Source organism: Myxocyprinus asiaticus, chromosome 9 (assembly GCF_019703515.2).
Source record: "Myxocyprinus asiaticus isolate MX2 ecotype Aquarium Trade chromosome 9, UBuf_Myxa_2, whole genome shotgun sequence".
Taxonomy (NCBI): Eukaryota; Metazoa; Chordata; class Actinopteri; order Cypriniformes; family Catostomidae; genus Myxocyprinus; species Myxocyprinus asiaticus.
In genome coordinates, this window is record NC_059352.1 from 10,871,831 (window position 1) to 10,893,020 (window position 21,190).

The following is a 21,190-nucleotide window of genomic DNA, read 5'->3' on the forward strand; positions in this document are numbered from 1 at the left end:
CCACTGCAGAACAGCTTGTACCTTGGAAGAGTCCATGGTGACTCCCTCGGAGGAGATGACATACCCCAGGAAAGAGATGGTCGACTGGTGAAACTCACATTTCTCCATTGGTTGAGCATAACTCTGACGTGTTGAACGTGCTCATCAAGGGAAGAAGAGTATATCAGAATGTCATCGATGTAGACTATAACCCATTTGCCAATAAGATCTCGAAAAATGTCACTAACAAAGGCTTGGAAGACAGATGGACTGTTGGAAAGTCCGAAAGGCATTACCTGATATTCGTAGTGGCCAGTGTGTGTAGAAAAGGCTGTCTTCCATTCATTCCCCTCCTGGATGCAGATTAAATTGTAGGCGTTATGAAGATCTAGTTTGGTGTAGAACTTAGTGCATCGTAACTGCTCTAATGCTGCTGGTACCTGAGGGAGGGGATAGCGATACTTGATGGTGACTGTGTTCAGGCCTCGGTAGTCAATGCATGGACGAAGACCACCGTCCTTCTTTCCTACGAAGAAAAAGGCAGCAGAAGCAGGAGAAGTGGATGGTCGAATGAATCCTTTTTCAAGGGATTCCGAAATGTACTCCTCCATAGCTTTAGTCTCCGGTTCAGATAAGGGGTATATCTGTCCGCGTGGAGGAGAGGTGCCTGGCAGAAGGTCAATGGCACAGTCACAGGAATGGTGAGGAGGAAGCTGCGTAGCCTTTAATTTGCTGAATGCCTCTTGGAGATCCGAATAACAATGGGGTAGGATCGAAATCTCCTTCTCAGTGAGGATCGTCGTGGTGCTTACAGGAGGGATAGAGATGGGTTCAGGAAGGTTGAGGCAAGACTGGAAACAGGAAGTACTCCAATGAGTGATTTGTCCATCTCTCCACGAGATCTCAGGGTTGTGAAATCTCAGCCATGGCAGGCCAAGAACATTCAGGTTCTTAGGAGAGTGAGTGACTAGGAACTAAATCTCCTCATGATGAAAGAGTCCAACTTGAAGACGAATGGGTTGGGTGATATGTTGAATCTTGCCAGAGCCCAGAGGATGTTCGTCTAGCGCTGAGACATGTAAAGGAGGGACACAAGGGACAAAAGACAGATTTAGATTCGCAACGAGACCCAGGTCGATAAAGTTACCTGCAGCCCCTGAATCTAAAATGGCAGACAATTGATGTTCACTATTTAGAACATGCAATGGAACAGAAAGTTCAAACTGATCAATAAGAATTAAGTTTGAAAGTTTGAGTTGGGCAGGCAGCCAGTAAATGTCCCGTCTGTCCGCAGTAGATACATAATCACTCTTGGAGACAGCATCATCGTTCCTCGGAGGAGAGAGAAGAAAGACCCACTTGCATGAGCTCGTGATGACTGGTTGCAGCGATGTCAGAGTGAAGAGTCTGTAGAGAGCTGACTGTACGACGGGTTTTGATCAGGTTATCCAGGCGAATGGCTAGTTTGATGAATTCATCAAGAGATCTCCCCTCATCATGACATGCTAGTTCATTTTAGGGTTTAACCCCTGACGGAACAACAGCTTCAAAGTGTCCTCCACCCACACAGTTTGCGCTGCTAGCGTGCGGAAGGATAAGGCGAATTCAGCAGCAGATTTCTTCCCCTGTTTTAGGTGTAACACCATCACTCCAACACCTTATCCTTGAGTAATCATGCTAAATTGCTAATTTGGTACTAGAAAATCACACGCCATAATATCAAACACAGTTGGAAGCTATTTGGTTCGTTAAATGAAGCTTACAATGCTTGAAATTGCCAAAAAACTTAATATTTCATACAAAGGTGTACACTACAGTCTTCAAAGGCAAAGGACAACTGGCTCTAACAAGGACAGAATGAGATGTGAAAGGCCAGATGTAGAACTAAACAAGAGGATAAGTACATCAGAGTCTCTAGTTTGAGAAATTGACGCCTTACATGTCCTCAGCTGACAGCTTCATTGAATTCTACCCGCTCAACACCAGTTTCATGTACAACAGTAAAGAGAAGACTCAGGGGTGCAGGCCTTATGGGAAGAATTGTAAAGAAAAGCCGCTTTTGAAACAGAAAAACAAAAAGAAAAGGTTAGAGTGGGCAAAGAACACAGACATTGGACAACAGATAATTGGAAAAGAGTGTTATGGATCTTAAACCCATTGATCTTTTGTGGGATCAGCCAGACTGTAAGGTGTGTGAGAAGTGCCCGACAAGACAGCCACATCTATAGCAAGTGTTACAGGAAGCGTGGGGTGAAATGTCACCTGAGTATCTGGACAAATTGACAGCTAGAATGCCAAGGATCTGCAAATCTGTCATTGCTGCACGTGGAGGATTTTTTGATGAGAACTCTTTGAAGTAGTTTAAGAAGTTCTGAAAAAAAAAAAAAAAAAATAATAATATATATATATATATATATATATATATATATATATATATATATATATATATAATTGTAATAGTAATTTTTCACGTTATTAATGTACTGACTATACATTGTGATCAGTTGAATGCCACATTGGTGAATAAAAGTACCAATTTCTTTCCATAAGAGCAAAATCTGTACATTATTCCAAACTCTTGGCCGCCAGTGTATATAATGCATGTATGTATATATGTAGTTTGACAGTGTAGGGAGAGCAATTAGATTGTCATTTGCAGTGCTTCAGTGAATGCATATTGCCACTTTTGTTGCCATGAATTTTTGGCGCTATTCTCTGATTGGTGGATCTTTTCTCTTCAGGATCATGGGTAGTGTAGTTCTTCACCAGAAATTCCACTATTGAACAAGATTATTATTTTCTCAGAGCTCATGGTACAGTAGGTCTGTCTTTAAAGATTTATAAGTTATCCTTAAAAATCAATCCTGAAGAAACTTCCACCAATCAGTCACTATTACCATGAAAACGGAAATTGTGGTAAAAGAGCTAAGCAGTGATTGCACACTCTCATGAAGCACTGTGAATCATCTACACTCTCAAACTACTTATATATTTACAATATTGCAATTAATGTTAAATGTTTTTTTATACTTATGTTGAATTACTATAAGTCAAGATACTATACTTTTTTTTCATTGTTTTGATTAACTTACTGCATTCACAATTCTTTGAGTAGTTCATTAAATAATTTTATGTACAGTCTTTTTCTGATTTACATATATTGTACATTTTTGCCTCAAATCAAAGTTTGGGATTTTATGATTCATCTCAGAGCTGGTTTGATTCTTTTTATTGAATAATTATTTTGAATTCCATTTGGAGAAAATGAATGGGAAAAATACTGCCAGAACAAAAGCAGCTGAAAAAGTGGACTGTCGTTGTTGCACTGTTGGTAAAAGAATCTCCTCAAAGATTTGTGAGAAATTTACATGACAGGGCTTTTTGATTATCAGATCTGAAGAATACCCTTCTACTCTTCTATAAAGATCTTGTGAAATGTAAAATGTTGAAACAGACATGAATCAACCCACAATGGCATGTTCCGAATGAAAGCACAAAACCCCAAAGTCCCTTATTTCCAGCCTCCTAAATAAAGTTTCAGAGGGTGTGGAACAACATCCAGTTCACTTGAATTCTTGGTAAAAGTACTCAGAACAGGAAGGCATTTATTTATTTTTTTACTTGACAAAGTACCATAAGATGGAAGTTGATAATACTGGAGACCAGTGTTTTGTCTGGAATGCCACTTGCCAGCTAATTAGACGCATATAGCCATTTTATATATAATTTCCTTACTTGCCCCTTTTCACTGTACAAGTGGAATGCAACTGAGATGTGTTAGAAGACAGGGTCAAAGATTATCTATCTAGAACATATGGTTCTTTTTATAGAGGAAGCTTTTGAACTGTATTTCCATTATGTAAGTGTATAATTTGCCTCACTTCTCAGGTTTTAACATAAAAGTGAAAAATAAGTGCAATTCAAGTCTTAGATCTAAGGTCTTTTCTTATTAGTCTTGTGGGTCATTCATTTTTAAGAGGATATTTCATCAAACAATTGAGCTGAAAGGTATTACAACCATTTTGGGTCTTGAGGCAAGAATGTATCCAAACCCTGCTGAGAAACAGCTTAAACTAGCTTAAGCATTTGTTTTGCTTGCGTACATGTGTGAGTGCATGTCTTCTAGATTCATTAAAGTGTAGGCAAAACACAGTTAATCCTAGTACACTTTTCAAAGGAAGTGGGTGGAGACAGCGAGAAAGGGCGTAATTCAGGCTGAAAGGTACCAATTAAATATCACACTGAAATAACACCAAAGAACAAATTTCCTGCTATACATCTAACAAAAAAGTACCAGAATGTACTGTGGTATTACCCTGTTCTTGGAAGTTGTACCATGATGCCTTAGTAATACCATGGTATTTTTTGAAGTACAATATAGATACCATAGTATATGAATATCATTGAGTGCATTGGTATATCAAAGCACCATAGTATTACCACCTGATACTATAAATGTACTGTATTTTTAAGGGGTATGAATTGTATTTAGCATACCAAACTGTAGTAACTTGCCTTGTGTTTTTTTAGTGAATACATTTCATTGATGGACTACAACACTGATAAATATATATTGATCATCATAGCAACAATAATTGAAAAACCTATAAATTGTATGAATATGCTGAATTTGTAACAGTGTGCTGCTCTCAAATGGTTATAAGGCAATCCATCATCAAGACAGATTGTTTATTGCTTCCTATTTTAGACATTTTGCATATTTTCCCATGAATATTAATACTTGGAAGTTTTTGTCATCCATTTGAATGTGCATATCTATAATCTGCTCACAAAGAGTCTCTCTAAATTATTTTTTCCCATGACTAACATGTTTAATTATTTTTTAAGTGTTACCATCATTTGTTTTTGCATTGTCCTGCAGTAAAGCTCTCAGTATACACAACTTCTGTTCTTCGAACACAAAACTCGAAAAAAATCTGTACTATGCAGTGCACTGTCATGCCCCAAGCATATAAAATCACTGAGCAGCACTTTATTAGAAACACCTGTACACCTACTTATTTATGCAATTATCTAATCAGCCAATCGTGTGGCAGTAGTGCAATGCATAAAATCATTCAGATATGAGTCAGGAGCTTCAGTTAATGTTCACATCTACCATTAAAATGGGGAAATAATTTGATCTCACTGAATTCGACCGTGGCCAGACTGGTTCGAGCTGACAGAAAGGCTATGGTAACACAGATAACCACTCTGTACAATTGTACTGAGCAGAATAGCATCTCAGAATGCACAACCCATCGAACCTTGAGGTGGATGGGCTACAACCGCGGAAGACCACATCGGGCACTTTATTAGGACCGAAGTGTTCCTAATAAAGTGCTCAGTGAGTATATTTGTCATGTCCTCGGGTGTTCTGCACTACAAAGAAAAGCTTCAATTTGTTACAAAATATTCCAGTTTTTTTTCTTTTTTTTCTATTCTCTAATCAAAATGTAAAAAAACAAAAAAAACCAAACATGTTTTATATTTATTTTCCAGTTGCATCAAATCAGTAGGCTAATAATTTATCTTCTCTAATAATCATTTAATGAAACTTTACAGTATGAAATGTCCTGTGTAGCTCAATGACAGTTGTGTCATAGATCCAGTATCAGCTGAAAAGCGCAAATTTGCGCATACGCACGAATGCCGAGCCACCGCGCGTCCTTGAAGAGACATGTTATAGGATGCAACACAACAAATTAAAAGAAATCTGTAATGCTGTAGCTAAATATAGAATAATATGAATGTATCACACTAAAATAATAAATGGGACAGCAATGTTCTAGTATATCTAAATTTAATTTTTTTCCCCAAATTATTCCGTGGGTTAGATTGGACTCTTAAAGGAAATAAAAGTTAATTATGGCCAAAATAAAAATGTGTTCTGACATTATTTGAACATGTTTAATAGCATAGGTGAAAAATATGTGACCATGTGAATATGTGTTTCAATAATATGAATGGTAATGAAGGCCTAGACCCCAAATGTACTATGAATACTATGAAATAACATTTTATATAGACTAAAACAGCACAAAGCAATCACATACATTTCTGATGTGTAAGTTGCTTTTAAGTGAATAAAATAAAATAATGTATTTCACCCTAAAGGGGCACCTCAGCCCTTGTGAGCAAAGGGGCAGTGGTTGGGGCCACAGTGGCCACCCCCCTGTGCACGTCCCAACTTAATATCCATCATGTTAGCCATCCTGTTAATTTTTTTTAATGACATTGTGTAAATAATCACGTTTTTGTATGACGTTTAAGTGCCTGAGGCAGTACTTTTGAAAGTCTGGTAAACCCTTTGATAGAAGTACAAGCTTCTTAAAATTACAAGCTTATACATTTTTTTTTTTAATTACTGCATAACAGGAATGACCCATTAAAGTTTTATTGATTTGTTACTTGTTTTACGTACATTTGCCCAGACCGTACTATTCAGCCTGCATTTTTTGCATCACTTGAAGCTATCAATGACCCAGGAAAAGTGGAAATAACCGCAGGTCTCCTGTCCGGAACCCCAACCAGCTCCTCTGTCACTATCAATTGCATCAGAATCACATGTTTGTTTCCTGTCGACCGTGCAGCATCCACAGACCGCAGAGGGTTAGATTGAACACGACTGGTGAGTGAATCTGTGCCAAAAAGTGTGACGGCTGCCAAAGTGTGTGCTACATGTCCCATTTTCTCTTGGGGGGGGGGGGGGGTCATGACAAGGCAGTCTCCATGCATTCAGCGTTCCCGTGGTAACGGTGGTCGGGATTATTTATCTGCAAGGTTAATGGGATTACAGCTGGTAACAAATATAGTGATTGAGACAAACATTTGCCCATTGGAGTAAAGGGAATGTGACAGAGTGTGGTAGCTGTTGAGCTAAATAACTCGGCTGTAGCCCAAACAGATGGTACTCAATATATACACATGAGTTGTAAAACAGTTTTATGCTGATGTTCCTAGTTTTTCCTCCAAAAGGTGATCTGAATGCGGCAATGCATATTTGGAAACATTTGCATCATCTTGCTTGCCAATTCACAGTTGTTGTTTTTTATCCCTCCTTTTTGTTACATAACACTGTTAATATTTTTCTGAAAGTTTGTCTCATCTATACATAGAAAATTGTTCTAATAGTGCATCTGGATAGTACTTAGCAAACTCAAGACTGGAGTTGCTGTCTTTTTTTGAAGAGAGAAGTTTCGTCTGTGGTAATTTCCAGAGGATCGACTCTTGTGTTTGGGTGGACTTTTGAGCACCATTGTTATAATTGTAAACTAAAACAAAAACTAAGAAGAAGAAAAAAACATTTTCATGACTCCAAAATTAACTAAAACTAAATATAACGAATATTATTTTTAAACATAGACTTGAAAAAAAAAGTGACTGACTGTGATCTGAACTGCCAGCCTAAAAAAATAAAAAATTAGTTTTAGTTTTTGGTGCACAGTATATAGAGAATAAAAAAAATAAAAAAACAAAAAAGTACAACCTGCATTCATTAACAATGAAAATGCCACTATACATGTAACAATTACACTCAATGACCCTCAAAAATTTAATCATAAAAAAAAAAACTGAAACTAGAAAAAATAATTAAAATAAATCTAATTTTAAGAAGAAAAAAACTCCAGAGATTGAAGCTAAATTGATAGGTCCATTTTAAAATAAATTATTTGTGTCTTGTTTAATCCAGGTTCAATATAAATTAAATTAAGCTCAATGAACAGCATTTGTGGCATAATGTTTCACCCCTTGTTTATTAAAAAAGTGGTTACAGTAAGGCACTTACAATGGAAGTAAATGGAATCAGTGCATAAACGCTAAAATACCTTTTACGTTAACATGATTTTTGTGTGATAAAATCACTTACTAACCTTTTCTGTGTAAAAGTTCTATCCGATACCAGGATAACAGGGTTTCGTAGTCATATCAATGAAGTTGTAATATTGGAAATACCTTGAAACAGTGAAGGTTAGTAAGCAATTTCATCATACTAAAATCATGTTAACATGTATAAAGTTTACATCTTTAAGTGTGTGATATGTGTATTTTAGTGTTTATGCACTGGCACCATTTGCTGTTAATTGAGCTTATATTGAACCCGGAACATCCCTTTAATCATTCTGCACGATGTGACTGGATCTTTTCGAGGAGATCACAGCATCTAAATGTCTTCTGACATTTCAACTAAATTTTGCTAAAGCAAGGAGGATATAACCATTACTGTACTTTTTTAACCATATCTTAGGTCAGGTCAAACCAACCTGAACTTACCTGGAACACTATACAATAACTCTCTTTTCAAGAGGTCATTAACACAGATATGCAGTTACTATTTCCATCAAATCTGTAGTAGGCTCCTTTGACTTGGACCAGTAAGCAACCTTCTAAAACCACATTAGCAACTGCATAACAACACCCTGGCAACAACCCAGAACCTCTTACCATCACACGTTGAGCATTGTGCTTGGGTAAACACTACTCTTATTTTCTTCAGAAAATTAGCAAATCTAGTTATGTAATAAATTTAGGGTGTTGCTTGTTAAATAAAATATATTTAACAAAGAAGAAATCTAGATAAGGATTTTTCATTTTCCTACTACTGTAAATGTTTGATGTTGAATTTGCATCTTTGGCTTTTTACTGTATTATTAGTAGTTAAACACTATCCACTCATTTTCTTCATTCATTCATTCATTCATTCATTCATTCATTCATAAATCCAAATGCCTGAAGGGGTAAAACAAACAGCATTATAATTTTTATACCAGCCACTGTTGTGAAATAAAGTAAAATAAGTCACTACTTCCTGTTTTACAGTTTTCCCCAAATGTTTACCCAATTAAAGTTAGCTTGAAAATAAATCAGTTTATGTTATAATTGTGTATCTCTCAACATTGCCAGGCCTGAGAAGGAAGAAAAAAACTGTCGTTTGGTTCTCATTACCATTATCTCGCTTCTCCTGTCTCTTTCTGGGAATCAGATCACGCAGAATTAATCCAATTAGTGTCTCTGCTAATTAGTCTGCTATTCCAAGACTGAGATATAAATTAGAGCTTTCAAATTGTTTGGTGAGATTGTTCTGAACACTAATTAAAATGCAGTGAGAATTATATAAATTGGCAGGACTTGAAAGTTTGAAGAGTTATTTCTTGCCCAAAAAATGAAAGAAAGAAAGAAAGAAAGAAAGAAAGAAAGAAAGAAAGAAAGAAAAAGAAAGAAAAGAACGAAAGAGGTTCTTACTAAAAAATAAAAAATAAATAAATAAAAAGTCAGTTGTTAATGTGTGTTGGTAAGCTACACTTGAAACTGTTGTTTCCCAAGAAAGAGTACATCAGTGCTACTAATGGAGAAACAACTGAATATGTTTCACCACACAGCTGAATGTGCTCTGGAAAGCTGCTTGGTTCAAAATATTGAAGCAGAAGCTGAAAATCTTTTGAGTAGATGGGGTCGTGTTATAGTTTTATTGACATTTCCGTTGTATACAGAAAGGTCATGTGGAGTATAATGGCTGATAAAGGGTAATATATCTGGAAAGGATGATGAGTCATACAACAACGTAATTACACAAGTCGTATTGCGATTTTTACATTACAATAACTTTGATTTATATGTTCCCAAATTTAACTGTCTGTAAAGTAGGGAATACATGCATTCATCAATAATGAGTCAGAATAGCACAATGTGTATAGTTTTATTTTAAATAAAAGAACTAAGAAAATGGCATTCAATTCGAAGATGTTCGGACCAGCCACATCTGCACATTTTAGCATAGCTTCTATGATGCAAATTCATGTTTAAATCCAGGCAAATCTTAAACTGGTTGGAGCTCTATATAGAGAGAAATATTGCACTGTAATTGCATCTCTCAGGGAACAGTTTGAAAATGAACACATGAAGCACACAGCGTCTCATGCTGCCTTGATGTTGGAGTGTCAATAAAAAATTTAAAAGGGCTTTGAGGCATAGTACCTTCTTTTTAATCCATAGTGATGTCCTTAAATTATTTTAAATATAATATGTTCCAGCAGAAGCTCTTGACAACCAATGAAAGTTAATGAAGCCATCAGGGCATAATTCATTCACTCTGAGTGTGCTTAAGGCATAACCTTTGGCTTGACATAAACTTTGGGGTCCATAAATCCTAGATCCTGTCTGAATAGGTCTAGATTTAGGTAACAGGATTGTCAGGCTTGAACTTTGTCCAACATCTGGGAATTCTGTGAGCTGAAGGTTTTGGTGATCGGATTATAATTTCAGTTTTTGGAGACCCCACTCTATCACTTTTCAAAACCCTTGCTGGGTGAAGTGTTATTAAATTTCAGTATATGTTTTCTTTCCTCTTTGGAACACGGAAGAAAATTTGTTTTGAAGAATGCTTACGCATCTCTTTTTCATTTAAATGAAAGCATAAAGTGGCCAGGGACTGTAAAGCTCCAAACATTGGAATGTAGTTTGTAGCATTGGTTCTTGTGTTTCTCTTATCGAGTTTGAACATGTAGAAGCTTTGAAGATTTAAAAGCTATGGCGGAAGGAAAGATTTTCAGTGCATAAAAACTGAAATTTTAATCTATTTCTCTCACAAAACTATTGCATGGTTTCAGAAGACTTGAAACATAGCAGCCAAAATGTTTGGGATACTTTTATGGTACTGTTTTGTTTCCTTAAAGTGCTTTCTGTCCTGTCTGGTTACTGCTAGCTTTCAATGTATGAAAAAAGAGGGGCATGAACATCTTTTACATTCCATAGATGAAAGAAAGTTATGAGGGGTCGGAAGGTTGGAAGGAGTAAATTCATTTTCATTTTTGGGTAAACTATTCCCTTAAGTCTACTAAAGTGTCTCAGTCGGGGATGTAGAGTTGATAGGTGTCATCTTTGATGTGTTGGTGAAATTTTTTTGCCTCTTGAGAGTGCAGGATACAAGAGACACAACAAAACTGTCAGCTGTCATGTCTCCCTCAACACATCTCTCCGTGCAATGCGATAGAAACTGTTGCATCTTGAAAACTTGTGAACCATGATGCTTGAGGTGACCGGTTGTGAGATATTAATACAGTCTTTAAGGACCAACCCAGTGGAGACACTAAGATACATGAAAAATAGCCCCGCTTGCTAACCATTTATACAAATGTATTTGTGAGTAAAACATGTGCGAACGTGTATAATACAGAAATCACGATTCATCAATTAGTTTGCACTTAAATTTATTCACAATTTATGATAACATTTTTAACCAACTGAAACAAAACATAGGCACAGAAACATGGAACGTGTTATAGTATGTTACACACTGTTACACACACACACACACACGCACACACATACACACACATACTGTATATATACGGTATTTACACTGGGAAATTTTTTTGGGGTTTAAATTCAATTTTGGACATTGGTTCCACACAATGAAAATTTGTTTTTATTTGATATGAAGTTAAAATGTAGGCTCTATCTTTTGGTACTGCATAACAAATATGGTGCTGCTAAGAGTTACAGATCCCCAATCTGTCATTATACTGGTGATCCTTCAGTATTTCTTCCACGAGAAAAGCAATAAACACTGATTTTTCAGTAGTAATGTACCCAACCTCAACCTAACCATTAGCTCCACTCTTCTCCACTATGGCAAACTCCTATAAAATTCATCATGACAGAAACTCTCAGTCCCCACATAACATAACATTAAACACTAACAAGTCTCCTACTTGTTTAATTTTGCGTATAAATACGTTAAAATAACACTTAAATTTAAAATGCACTCTCTCAATCCAGTCCCATGCAAAGCATGCCGGGAACTGTAAATCCCCACCCAGTTTCAGCAATGCATTGATGCAACAAATATTATTCATGATTGGATTAAGTGAACATGGATTGTACACAATAAAAATTTATTTGAGACCAAATGCTAAAGAATTGCATTGCTCACTTTAAATAAGTTAATAGAGCAAGCAGTAAAAATCACGTTAAGTGAACACCATCCATTAGAGGTCTGAATCCATTTGAACATTTCATAGCAATGTGATCATTTCACTTTTTGATGACTGTGTTGAATATCACTTGGACTTTACGCAGTATAATTATGTTCTCATCTCAAACATAAATGTATTAAGTAGATTTCAAGTGTGCTGGTTTAGTATTTTTAATAGAGCTGCTTTCCCTTTTTTTCAGTGTACAGTATTATAATTAGTATTTGAATGACTAAGCCACATCCACACTAATCCATTTATGCTTAAAACCACCATTTTTATTTTCCTAATGTCTTTGTTTTTCAGAGAGAGTTATAAAGAGTGTTTTTGAAAGTCTCTATTTTTCGATGGATGAAAACGGCATTCTAGTGTGGATGAGAGGAATAAACGTAGCAAAATCAACACATTTTCAAAATTAAAAGGATTATTGTGGACGTGACATAAGTGATCCTACAATAAGTCTTCCTTATTTCGAACAGAAATTATGTACGTTATAGCTTGATCTGGGTTAAGTTCTACTTAAAAATGCAGCCTATCACATGTAGTCTAGAAATATTGAAAAGATTTTATATTGTGTTTCTGAGCGGTTTCAAGAATTTTACGCTTAGCTATTCTGCGGATGTTCTCAGGCAGGAGCTTATCTTAAAGATTCTGCTTGATCTGGAACTTTTTTGCGGGTTTCACACCCTCTCAACATCCACCCACGCCTTCTTTGCCCATGGAATTTCGCTGTGCAAAGGTAAATGTGACCACGTCTTAAGGATATGTCCACATAGGGTGACGTATAGCTGTTCAGGAGAGGTTGCGCAGAAATCGCTCACATCGAGATGGATTGGCCGTGTGGTGTAGTGGTGTGTTATGCATATAACTAACTACGTACTGTCTCATTTAGAATAATATAAATTCATCAACATTTGCAACAGATTTGTAAGAACAAATGTATGCGTGTATGCGCCTGTTGTGAATCCGGTGGAAATTTTGCGTGAGAACTTTTGTTGCACAGAAGTATGCAACATCTACGCAATTATTAGTGAATCAGACCCAAAGAGAACATTCCACCAATCACGCTTTTATTGAGTCGACTGAAAGGATCCATTACCCTGGCAGGGTGAATGTAGTGTCACTGTCACATTCAGAGGCATGGGCAGAACCAATTGTTTAGTCTGTGACGGGAAGAGATTAAACTGTTCAATTAAGATTTGTGGAGTGTCAGTCGGATGGACAGAGACAGCGTGCAGGAAATACCATAGCACAGAAGCTTAAGATGAGAACAGTGTCTTGGTCCTTTCACAAATTGACTAGGAACCTGAATGATTAATTAATTAGGAAATCAGAGAGTGTAGGGAATTAGACTCAGCTTTGCACAGGTGTTATAAATCTATTTCAGAGAAGATGGTGACTTGCATTGCTGCGAGGGTCTTATGTCACAGAAAGTTACATTTTGGAGGAGAGATTGAGTGTTTAAGGTGTAGTGTCTTTGTGTGGCTAACCAACCCCTACCGGGATAGAAGCCGACAGCTGGTTCAGGCATACCATGTCAGCACTTAACAGATCAGAATGTAGCCTGGTCCAAGGAGAAGTCAATTGGGAGGTGGAAAGAAGTAACCCAGCATGCATCTAAGATTCATATTAGCACCGAGGCCTTGTGACATGGCAGAAAAAGAAAGTGACTGACTGTGATCTGAACTGCCAGCCTAAAAGCATAGATGAAGAACCCTGAGGAGGAATGATGAAAGCCACAATAACCCTTCTGGCTTCATGATGTGTTTAAGTGGCCCGTGATGTGTTTGTTGACTTGGAAAAAACAGTGTAGTTTGATTGTAGTGTCATGGTATACTGCAATTCATCATTCTTGTCTTAGACAGCAGTAGTGTCTCTGTGCAAAATTGAGAGATGAGAAACCAGTTGCTTTTCCGTCACTGGAAAAATTGGTGTCAATTAGCGGAGCTCCCAAAGAGATTTCCATACCGCAGCAGTGGGCCAAGAACTTTGGAATGACCTACTTGTCCTCTCATTAATTGGGTAAGAGAGAAGTAACCTTTCCTTTAAAGTGGAAAACCGTGACTTTATTTTCTCCCAATGGAAAGTGATCTGACATTAATCTGTCAGATGAAAAAGAGGTGTGTATATTTCTGTCACTGGAATCTTATCCCTTAGTAGAAACTATCCCTTAGTAGAAATTTTGAGTTCTCATAATTTTCACATTCAAATGAGCTTATGATTTGTCTCAAATTATTTCTAGAAGTTTGCAGCTCTTCTTCGGTAGTGGTAAACTTGAAGCAAACCTTTGGCAACAATGAACTGTTGCCGCTACTGGCAAACATTTGTATGGCAAACCTGTGGCAACAATGTAGAGTTTGCCGCAAAGCTCATTTGCATGTGAAAATAATGAGTGGCAAATTTGCGGCAAGTTTGCCACAGGGGTTTGACAGAACTCTACATTTTTGATAGGGATATTAGCTGTTTGCTGTAGCCCTCTACATTTCACATTATTCATATACTGTGTGGGAGACTTAATTTGGTGTTTAAGCCACTAACCATTAGAAGGCAATTTACATACTGTACACCACTTTGACATGGAGTGTGATATGACTGCCGCCACGGTTAATGAAACCATTAATCAGTTTAGCACTTCATGTTTGCCGAACATGTGTGCTCATATTTCTCTGTCTTAGGCCAACACAGATGGCTGATGAGCATCAAATGATAATGCAACTACATCAGCAAGAGAGGGATTTAGCTGCAGAAAAAGTTTGTGTTGAATTTGTGTTTTGCTTCTTCAAATTTACATTGCAAATGTGGACTTTTCCTTGACTGGTAGACAGAGACTAGTTGATGTTTAATTAACAGTGGAACTGAGCTCTGCTTTTTGAAATTATGCATTTTATCATTCTACTTTGTTTTTAAATTGCTAGATGTCTCAGGTAGGGTTATTATAGTTTAGAAAATTTCACAAGTTTTTATTTTTGCTTACTTTTAAATTTGTGTTTTCAGTTTCGTTTTAGTTAGTTTTAATGGTGCAGAAATCGTTTTGAATTTTGTTTGTATTTTTTAATAAGGTAAATTATTACTTTTAGTTTTTATATATTTTCAGTATAGTTTAAGTTTACATCTATTATAACACAGCAACGTTGATTTTTAACATATACATTTAAAAGTAAAAATAAAGCAAGCGAAATAAATTGTAACTACTATCATACTGGAGAACAATGTTTGTGTGGTTCATACAAAAAAGCACCCTCAAATTTTTTTGTTGTTGTTGTTTTTTTTTTGGGATGTATATTTTTGGTACTGTAAGGTTACTTTTTTGTAAGTGATGGCATAAAATCTTTAAAATATATTCAACAGCTTTGTTTGAGACTGTTTAGATCAACTAAAGATTCAAATTGTATTGTGATGTATTGTAGTGCACATTTTTAGTTTCAGTTTAGTTTTTGTCTTTTGCAAACTCCCATTTTTATTTAAATTGTTATTTAAAAACATATTTCACTGCAAGTTTCCAAAAAAAATTTCATTAACAAAAATAACATTAGTCTTAGGCTACGTCAACATTAATCCGGATAAATTTAAAAACAGGTTTTCATTTTCTAAAGGCTCTATGTCCACACTGCCATTTTCAAACATTTTCCAAAAGTTGCTCGTCCACACTGAAACGTATGAAAACCCCTTAAATCCCCTTACTGCGTATGCAGAAATCGCCATTCCATGTACGAGCTGAAATGCAGTCCTCGTGTTTCGTCGCCAGACAGCAATTCCGAGTAAACTTTGCATTTGAAGGAATGCAATGTGAAGGCTCTACAAAGTAACATTTATCTTTATGAATGAACGTTACATTTATATAGTGCTTTTCTGACACTACACTAAAAGTGCTTTACACAGTGAACTCTCCTCAACCACCACCAGTGTGCAGCATCCACATGAATGATGCAATGGCAGCCATAGTGCACCAGTATGCTCACCACACACCAGCTATTGGTTGAGAGGAGAGAATAGAGTTATAGAGCCAATTAGTGGATGGGGATTATTAGGAGGCCATGATTGAGAAGGGCCAATGGGGGGAATTTAGCCAGGACACCAGTTACACCCCTACTCTTTTACAAGAAGTGCTCTTGGATTTTTAATGACCACAGATAGTCAGGACCTCGGTTTAACGTCTCATCCAAAGGACGTTGCCTTTTTACAGTATAGTGTCCCCGTCACTATACTGGGGCATTAGGACCCACACAGACTGCAGGGTGAGCACCCCCTGCTGACCTCCCTCATACCTCTTCCTCTTGGGAGAGCGTTTTCATAAAGCTCTGTTTTCCCTGACAAAAAGGACTAAACGTAGAGAAAAAGATGCATTTTCAAACTAAAACGTATTATTTTGGAAGTAGCCTTAATAACAGTTTGACCTGTAGCTCAACTGGTAGAGCAAGGCGCTAGGAATGCCATGGTCATTGATTTAATTCAGAGAAAACACACATACTGATCAAATGTATACCAAATTCATGCATTTGGCAGATGCTTTTATCCAAAACGACTTACAGTTCATTCAAGGTATACATTTGATCAGTTTGTGAGTTTGTGAGGACAACTGGAACTTCCGGTAGAGTGAATGCTGGCGTGTTTGTCTGACGCTGCTCTCTGGGTTCTTTTCATTGTTTTTAAATGCTTTTGTTTTAGTGGCCTTTTATATGAGCGACCTCAGGAAATCGAGTTTTAAACATATCTTGTATGGATAAGCTTATGGACTAGTGACTTTTTAGTTTGTTTGTAATCTACGCTACACCTCACGTCTGACTGGATTACTTCAAGGAAATTAACACCGCTGCACTCACCGATGGTCTTCGCCGGGACTTAAATAGGCTGCTTGATTCCCTGTCCATCGTCGACATCCAGTGGGGCTGGAGTGTGTGGACTTTGAATTTGAGTTGTGTTGGTGGATGCATTGAGGATGTTCTGCCTTCTATTGCCCATCTTGGCCTACTGGAGTTTTACTGTTTGCCCTCGCCAGTTTCAGCTGAGAGCTCCCTGCTTGTTTGCAAGTTCATGCAATCATCTTTCTTCTAATATGGTTTTATTCTACTCATCTCTGGATTTACGGTGTTTGAAATCCTCGGACCACCTGTCAGACGGAGTATACAATTATTGCGCTGCTCTTGGAATTGCGCGTCACCCCCGGTATGTCCATCGAGTGTCACACCGACATCCCTGCAGATTACTGGCTAATTCCACTGACAACCACCACATACCGGCCATCTGGTCTTCACGCCATCGTCCTCCGACTGGTGAAAGTGATGTGAAGCGTGGTGTCAATTTTGATAATCTCAGCTTGCTGAAACGCACATCTTTTATTCCACTATTAAGATGGCCCTCATTAATGCACATTCAATATCAAACAAGTCTTTTATTCTGAATGACTTTTATATCATGATCATTGGACTTTTTATTCATCACTGAGACCTGGCTGAATCCTGGCGATCAAATAGCCCTGGGGGATCTAACATCGCCAGGCTGTGACTTTTTAAATTCCCCACGGACTTCAGGACGAGGAGGTGGTGTTGCCACTGTTTTTAAAAACTCTTTTAAATGCAGAATGCTGCCTATGGACATGTATTCCAGTTTTGAGGTCCAGCTATTAAAGATTGACATCTTGAGTCCTGCTTTCTATGCACTCATGTACAGACCTCCCAAATTTAATAAGGACTTCATCCAACAATGTTTGGAATTTCTCTCTGGACTGGTGTCTCGTGGTGACAGACTCCTGATTTTGGGGGATTTTAATATTCATGTATGCTGTCTATTGAAACCTGTGGTAAATGAATTTATCTCCCTCACTCAGTCTTTAAATTTTGTACGACATGTCACTGGTCCTACTCACAATATGGGTCATACATTAGATCTAGTCTTATCTTATGGTCTTTCTGTGTCCAACTTAGAGGTCTTAGATATTGGCGTTTCTGACCATTATTCAATCATGTTTGAGTCTGTCTCTACTTGTCCTCTCCCTACTTTTTCTCTGCCCTTACGTCACTCCCGGTGTATTCACTCATCTACTGCCAATCTTTTTTCAGAATTTTATCTAACGCATTTCACAGATTATGTCTTAGCTGGACTCGACACTGAATCATTGGTCGATGATTTTAATAAATCTTGTAATTTTACACTTGATAATGTCACTCTGTTTCACAGCCTCGGTTAAATTACGTCACCCGTGAGCTCAGACAACAGTGCAGAAAAGCTGAGCGCATGTGGAAACGAGACAAGCTTCAGGTCTCTTACGATATTTTAAAGGTGTGTTTAGCTAACTATCAGAGAGCTGTAACGGAGGCTAAAGCCAAGTTTTTCTCTACATTAATCTCTGATAACGCAAATCGACTAAAAGTTTTGTTCAAAACAATTGATTCTGTTTTAAAACTTTTTTAAACTTCTTTACTCACAAAATTGAGCAGATTAAAGGTGCGATTGTACCTTCACAATTTGAACCAGTTACATCAGAACAGTTAGCAGATGTAGTCTCCAAAATGAAGTGTTCCAGTTACAACCTGGATATTCTTTCTCCACACCTTCTTAAAGAAGTTTTCATGACTATCAGTTCCAGTGTGACAGCTATAATTAACAGCTCATTAGCAAGTGGAGTTGTTCCAAGTAGTTTTAAACATGCAATTCTATATCCTTTGTTCTACAACTTTTTTGGATCTGGCAATACACAACAATTACAGACCAATCTGCCTTTGATTTTGGAGAGAGTTGTTTATTTGCAGCTCTACTCCTATCTAAATACATTTAACATTTTAGATACATTTCGGTCTGGTTTCAGACACTTGCACAGCACTGAATCTGCATTGGTGAAGGTCACTTATGATATTTTACTCTCCATGGATTCAGGATTACCTGTCGTCTTAGTTTTATTAGATCTCAGTGCTGCATTCGACACAATCGACCATAATATTCTCCTCAATCATCTAGAATGTATGGATGGCATCCAGGGGATGACCCTCCAGTGGTTTTCCTCCTATCTAAAAGAAAGGATGTTCTCTGTGAATTTAGATAATTTTTCTTCTACTTCGGCTCAATTACAGTGTGGTGTCCCTCAAGGGTCAATCTTAGGACCCTTGTTATTTTCACTGTATATGCTTCCTCTGAGCTCTATTTTTAATAAGTACATCATATCTTATAACTGTTATGCTGACGATTCCCAGTTTTATTTCCCAGTGAGTGTAGACAAGAATTGTTCATCTTAGAACACCCGAAATTGCTTCAGAGATATTAAACATTGGCTGGCAAACAGTTTCTTACAATTAAATGAAAGCAAAACCGAAGTTCTGATTTTAGGTTCCTCTATATCCTATTTACCTGGCCTGGTTGACCAGTTAGGTCCTCTGTCGTCGAATGTACAAGATCATGTGAGGAGTCTTGGAGTGATTTTAGACTCATCATTACCTTTTAATAACCAAATCAGTGCTGTTGTCAAGGGTAGATTTGTCCACCTTAGATCTATCGCTAAAATAAAAAATGTTCTTTCCCATAAAGACTTGTGATCCACTCAATTATTTCATCAAGATTAGACTTTTGCAACTCATTGTACATTGGTCTGCCCCAAACTGCGTTATCCCGCCTACAGCTTGTTCAAAACGCAGCAGCTGGGCTTTTAACAGGGTCAAGAAAGAGGGATCACATTTCCCCGGTTTTAGCATCTCTACACTGGCTTCTGTTGAAATTCAGGGTTGATTTTAAAATTCAGATTTTTGTCTACAAGGCACTATCTGGTCTCACGCCCCAATATATCAGTGACCTTCTACACCCTTACTCCCCCACCAGAGCGCTCAGGTCTTCTGATCAACTTCTATTGAGGGTTCCTCGTTGCCGCTATAGGTCTAAGGGTGACTGTACCTTTTCTGTGATAGCTCCTAATTTATGGAATATTCTGCCTTTCCATGTGAGGTCAGCTTCTTCACTAGCCATTTTTAAATCTTCTTTAAAAACATATTTTTATTCTGTAGCATTTGAATAGATCATTGAATAGGTTGAAGTGGATTAATAAAAGTTGAATTTAAATGTTTTTATTTATTTTATGTTTTATATTTAACTTTAAATCAGTCTGTTTTTATATATTTTGTTTGTTTGATCTGTAAAGCTCTTTGGGTCAACTTCTGTTTTTAAATGTGCTCTATAAATAAAGGGAGGTTGACTTCACTTCCCTGGGAATCAAACCTATGGTCTTGGCGTTAGTCGCACCATGCTTTACCAGTTGAGCTACAGGGACCCACTTATTTATGTTACACTATAAGTATACCTTGAATGCATTGTATTTTGATTGTTAAAGTGTCTGCTATATGGTAAATGTGAAGTTCCCTCATTTGGTCATATCCTTTCACAGGGACCTATGGACCTCGTAGATGGGCCTCTGCCTATCCGGAGTGCGGTGAAATAAATCAGTCCCCAGTGGACATCCTTGATCAAGATTCCCAGTTCTCTCAGGAGTGTCAAGAACTCACACTAGATGGCTTCGAAACCAAGTCATCAAACAGGACCACCATGAAGAACACAGGGAAAACAGGTTTGTCTAGAATTCAAACTCAAAACTTATTCTTACTCTGCCATATATCTTTTTTTGTGTGTGTGTTCCTTGAACGAAAGAAATTCATATATGTTTGGAACAACATGAGGGTGAGTAAATGATTTTTGGGTGAACTATCCCTTTAACAATACTTGTCTGCTCTCAAGATTATTGCAATAGTCGTGGAAACACTCTGACAATCATTGCACTCTTTGCTTAAGGCCACCTAAATGTTTAACTACATCAGAATAATTGCACTGTACGAAACAAGCCTTCCTTCATGAAAGACCAGTTGCATCAGGACAGTGAGGGTTTAAAGGTTCTCCTCCCTGAACAACCAAAGTCAAAGCCCAAGCAAAAATCAGACAGGCTGTCCGCAAAGTCTAACAGCTCCCACACTCAGAAGCTATAAGATTCCACTGGATTCTGTAATTCCTGTACATCTGTTGTGGATGTGAAAATCTGAACAGCATTAATTATAGCTTATTCCAAGAATGAAAAGGTTAAGAGTGAGATTACCAAAAGACTTTCTGTAAATGTTGTTATAGAAAAATGTATTTTCCATTCTCCAAATTGTTGCTTGTATTACTTTTGTATTTACAGTTGCCATAAAAATGATAAAGGTTGCCCTTATAAAACTGTAGTGATAGTGTTATGGTAGTACTTTTAGATTTACTGTACCTATTAAAAAGTTTGG

The 21,190-nt window shown here is 37.2% G+C and overlaps 1 protein-coding gene across 1 annotated transcript in view; it reads left to right on the forward strand.

Annotated features, from left to right (window-relative positions):
* Window positions 1-21,190, forward strand: part of ca16b (carbonic anhydrase XVI b) — a 145,183-nt gene that overhangs the window by 59,039 nt on the left and 64,954 nt on the right. Inside the window, exon 3 of the mRNA XM_051705888.1 lies at window positions 20,314-20,493. Within this exon, the coding sequence (XP_051561848.1) occupies window positions 20,314-20,493 (180 nt within the window). The remainder of the gene's footprint in view (window positions 1-20,313; window positions 20,494-21,190) is intronic.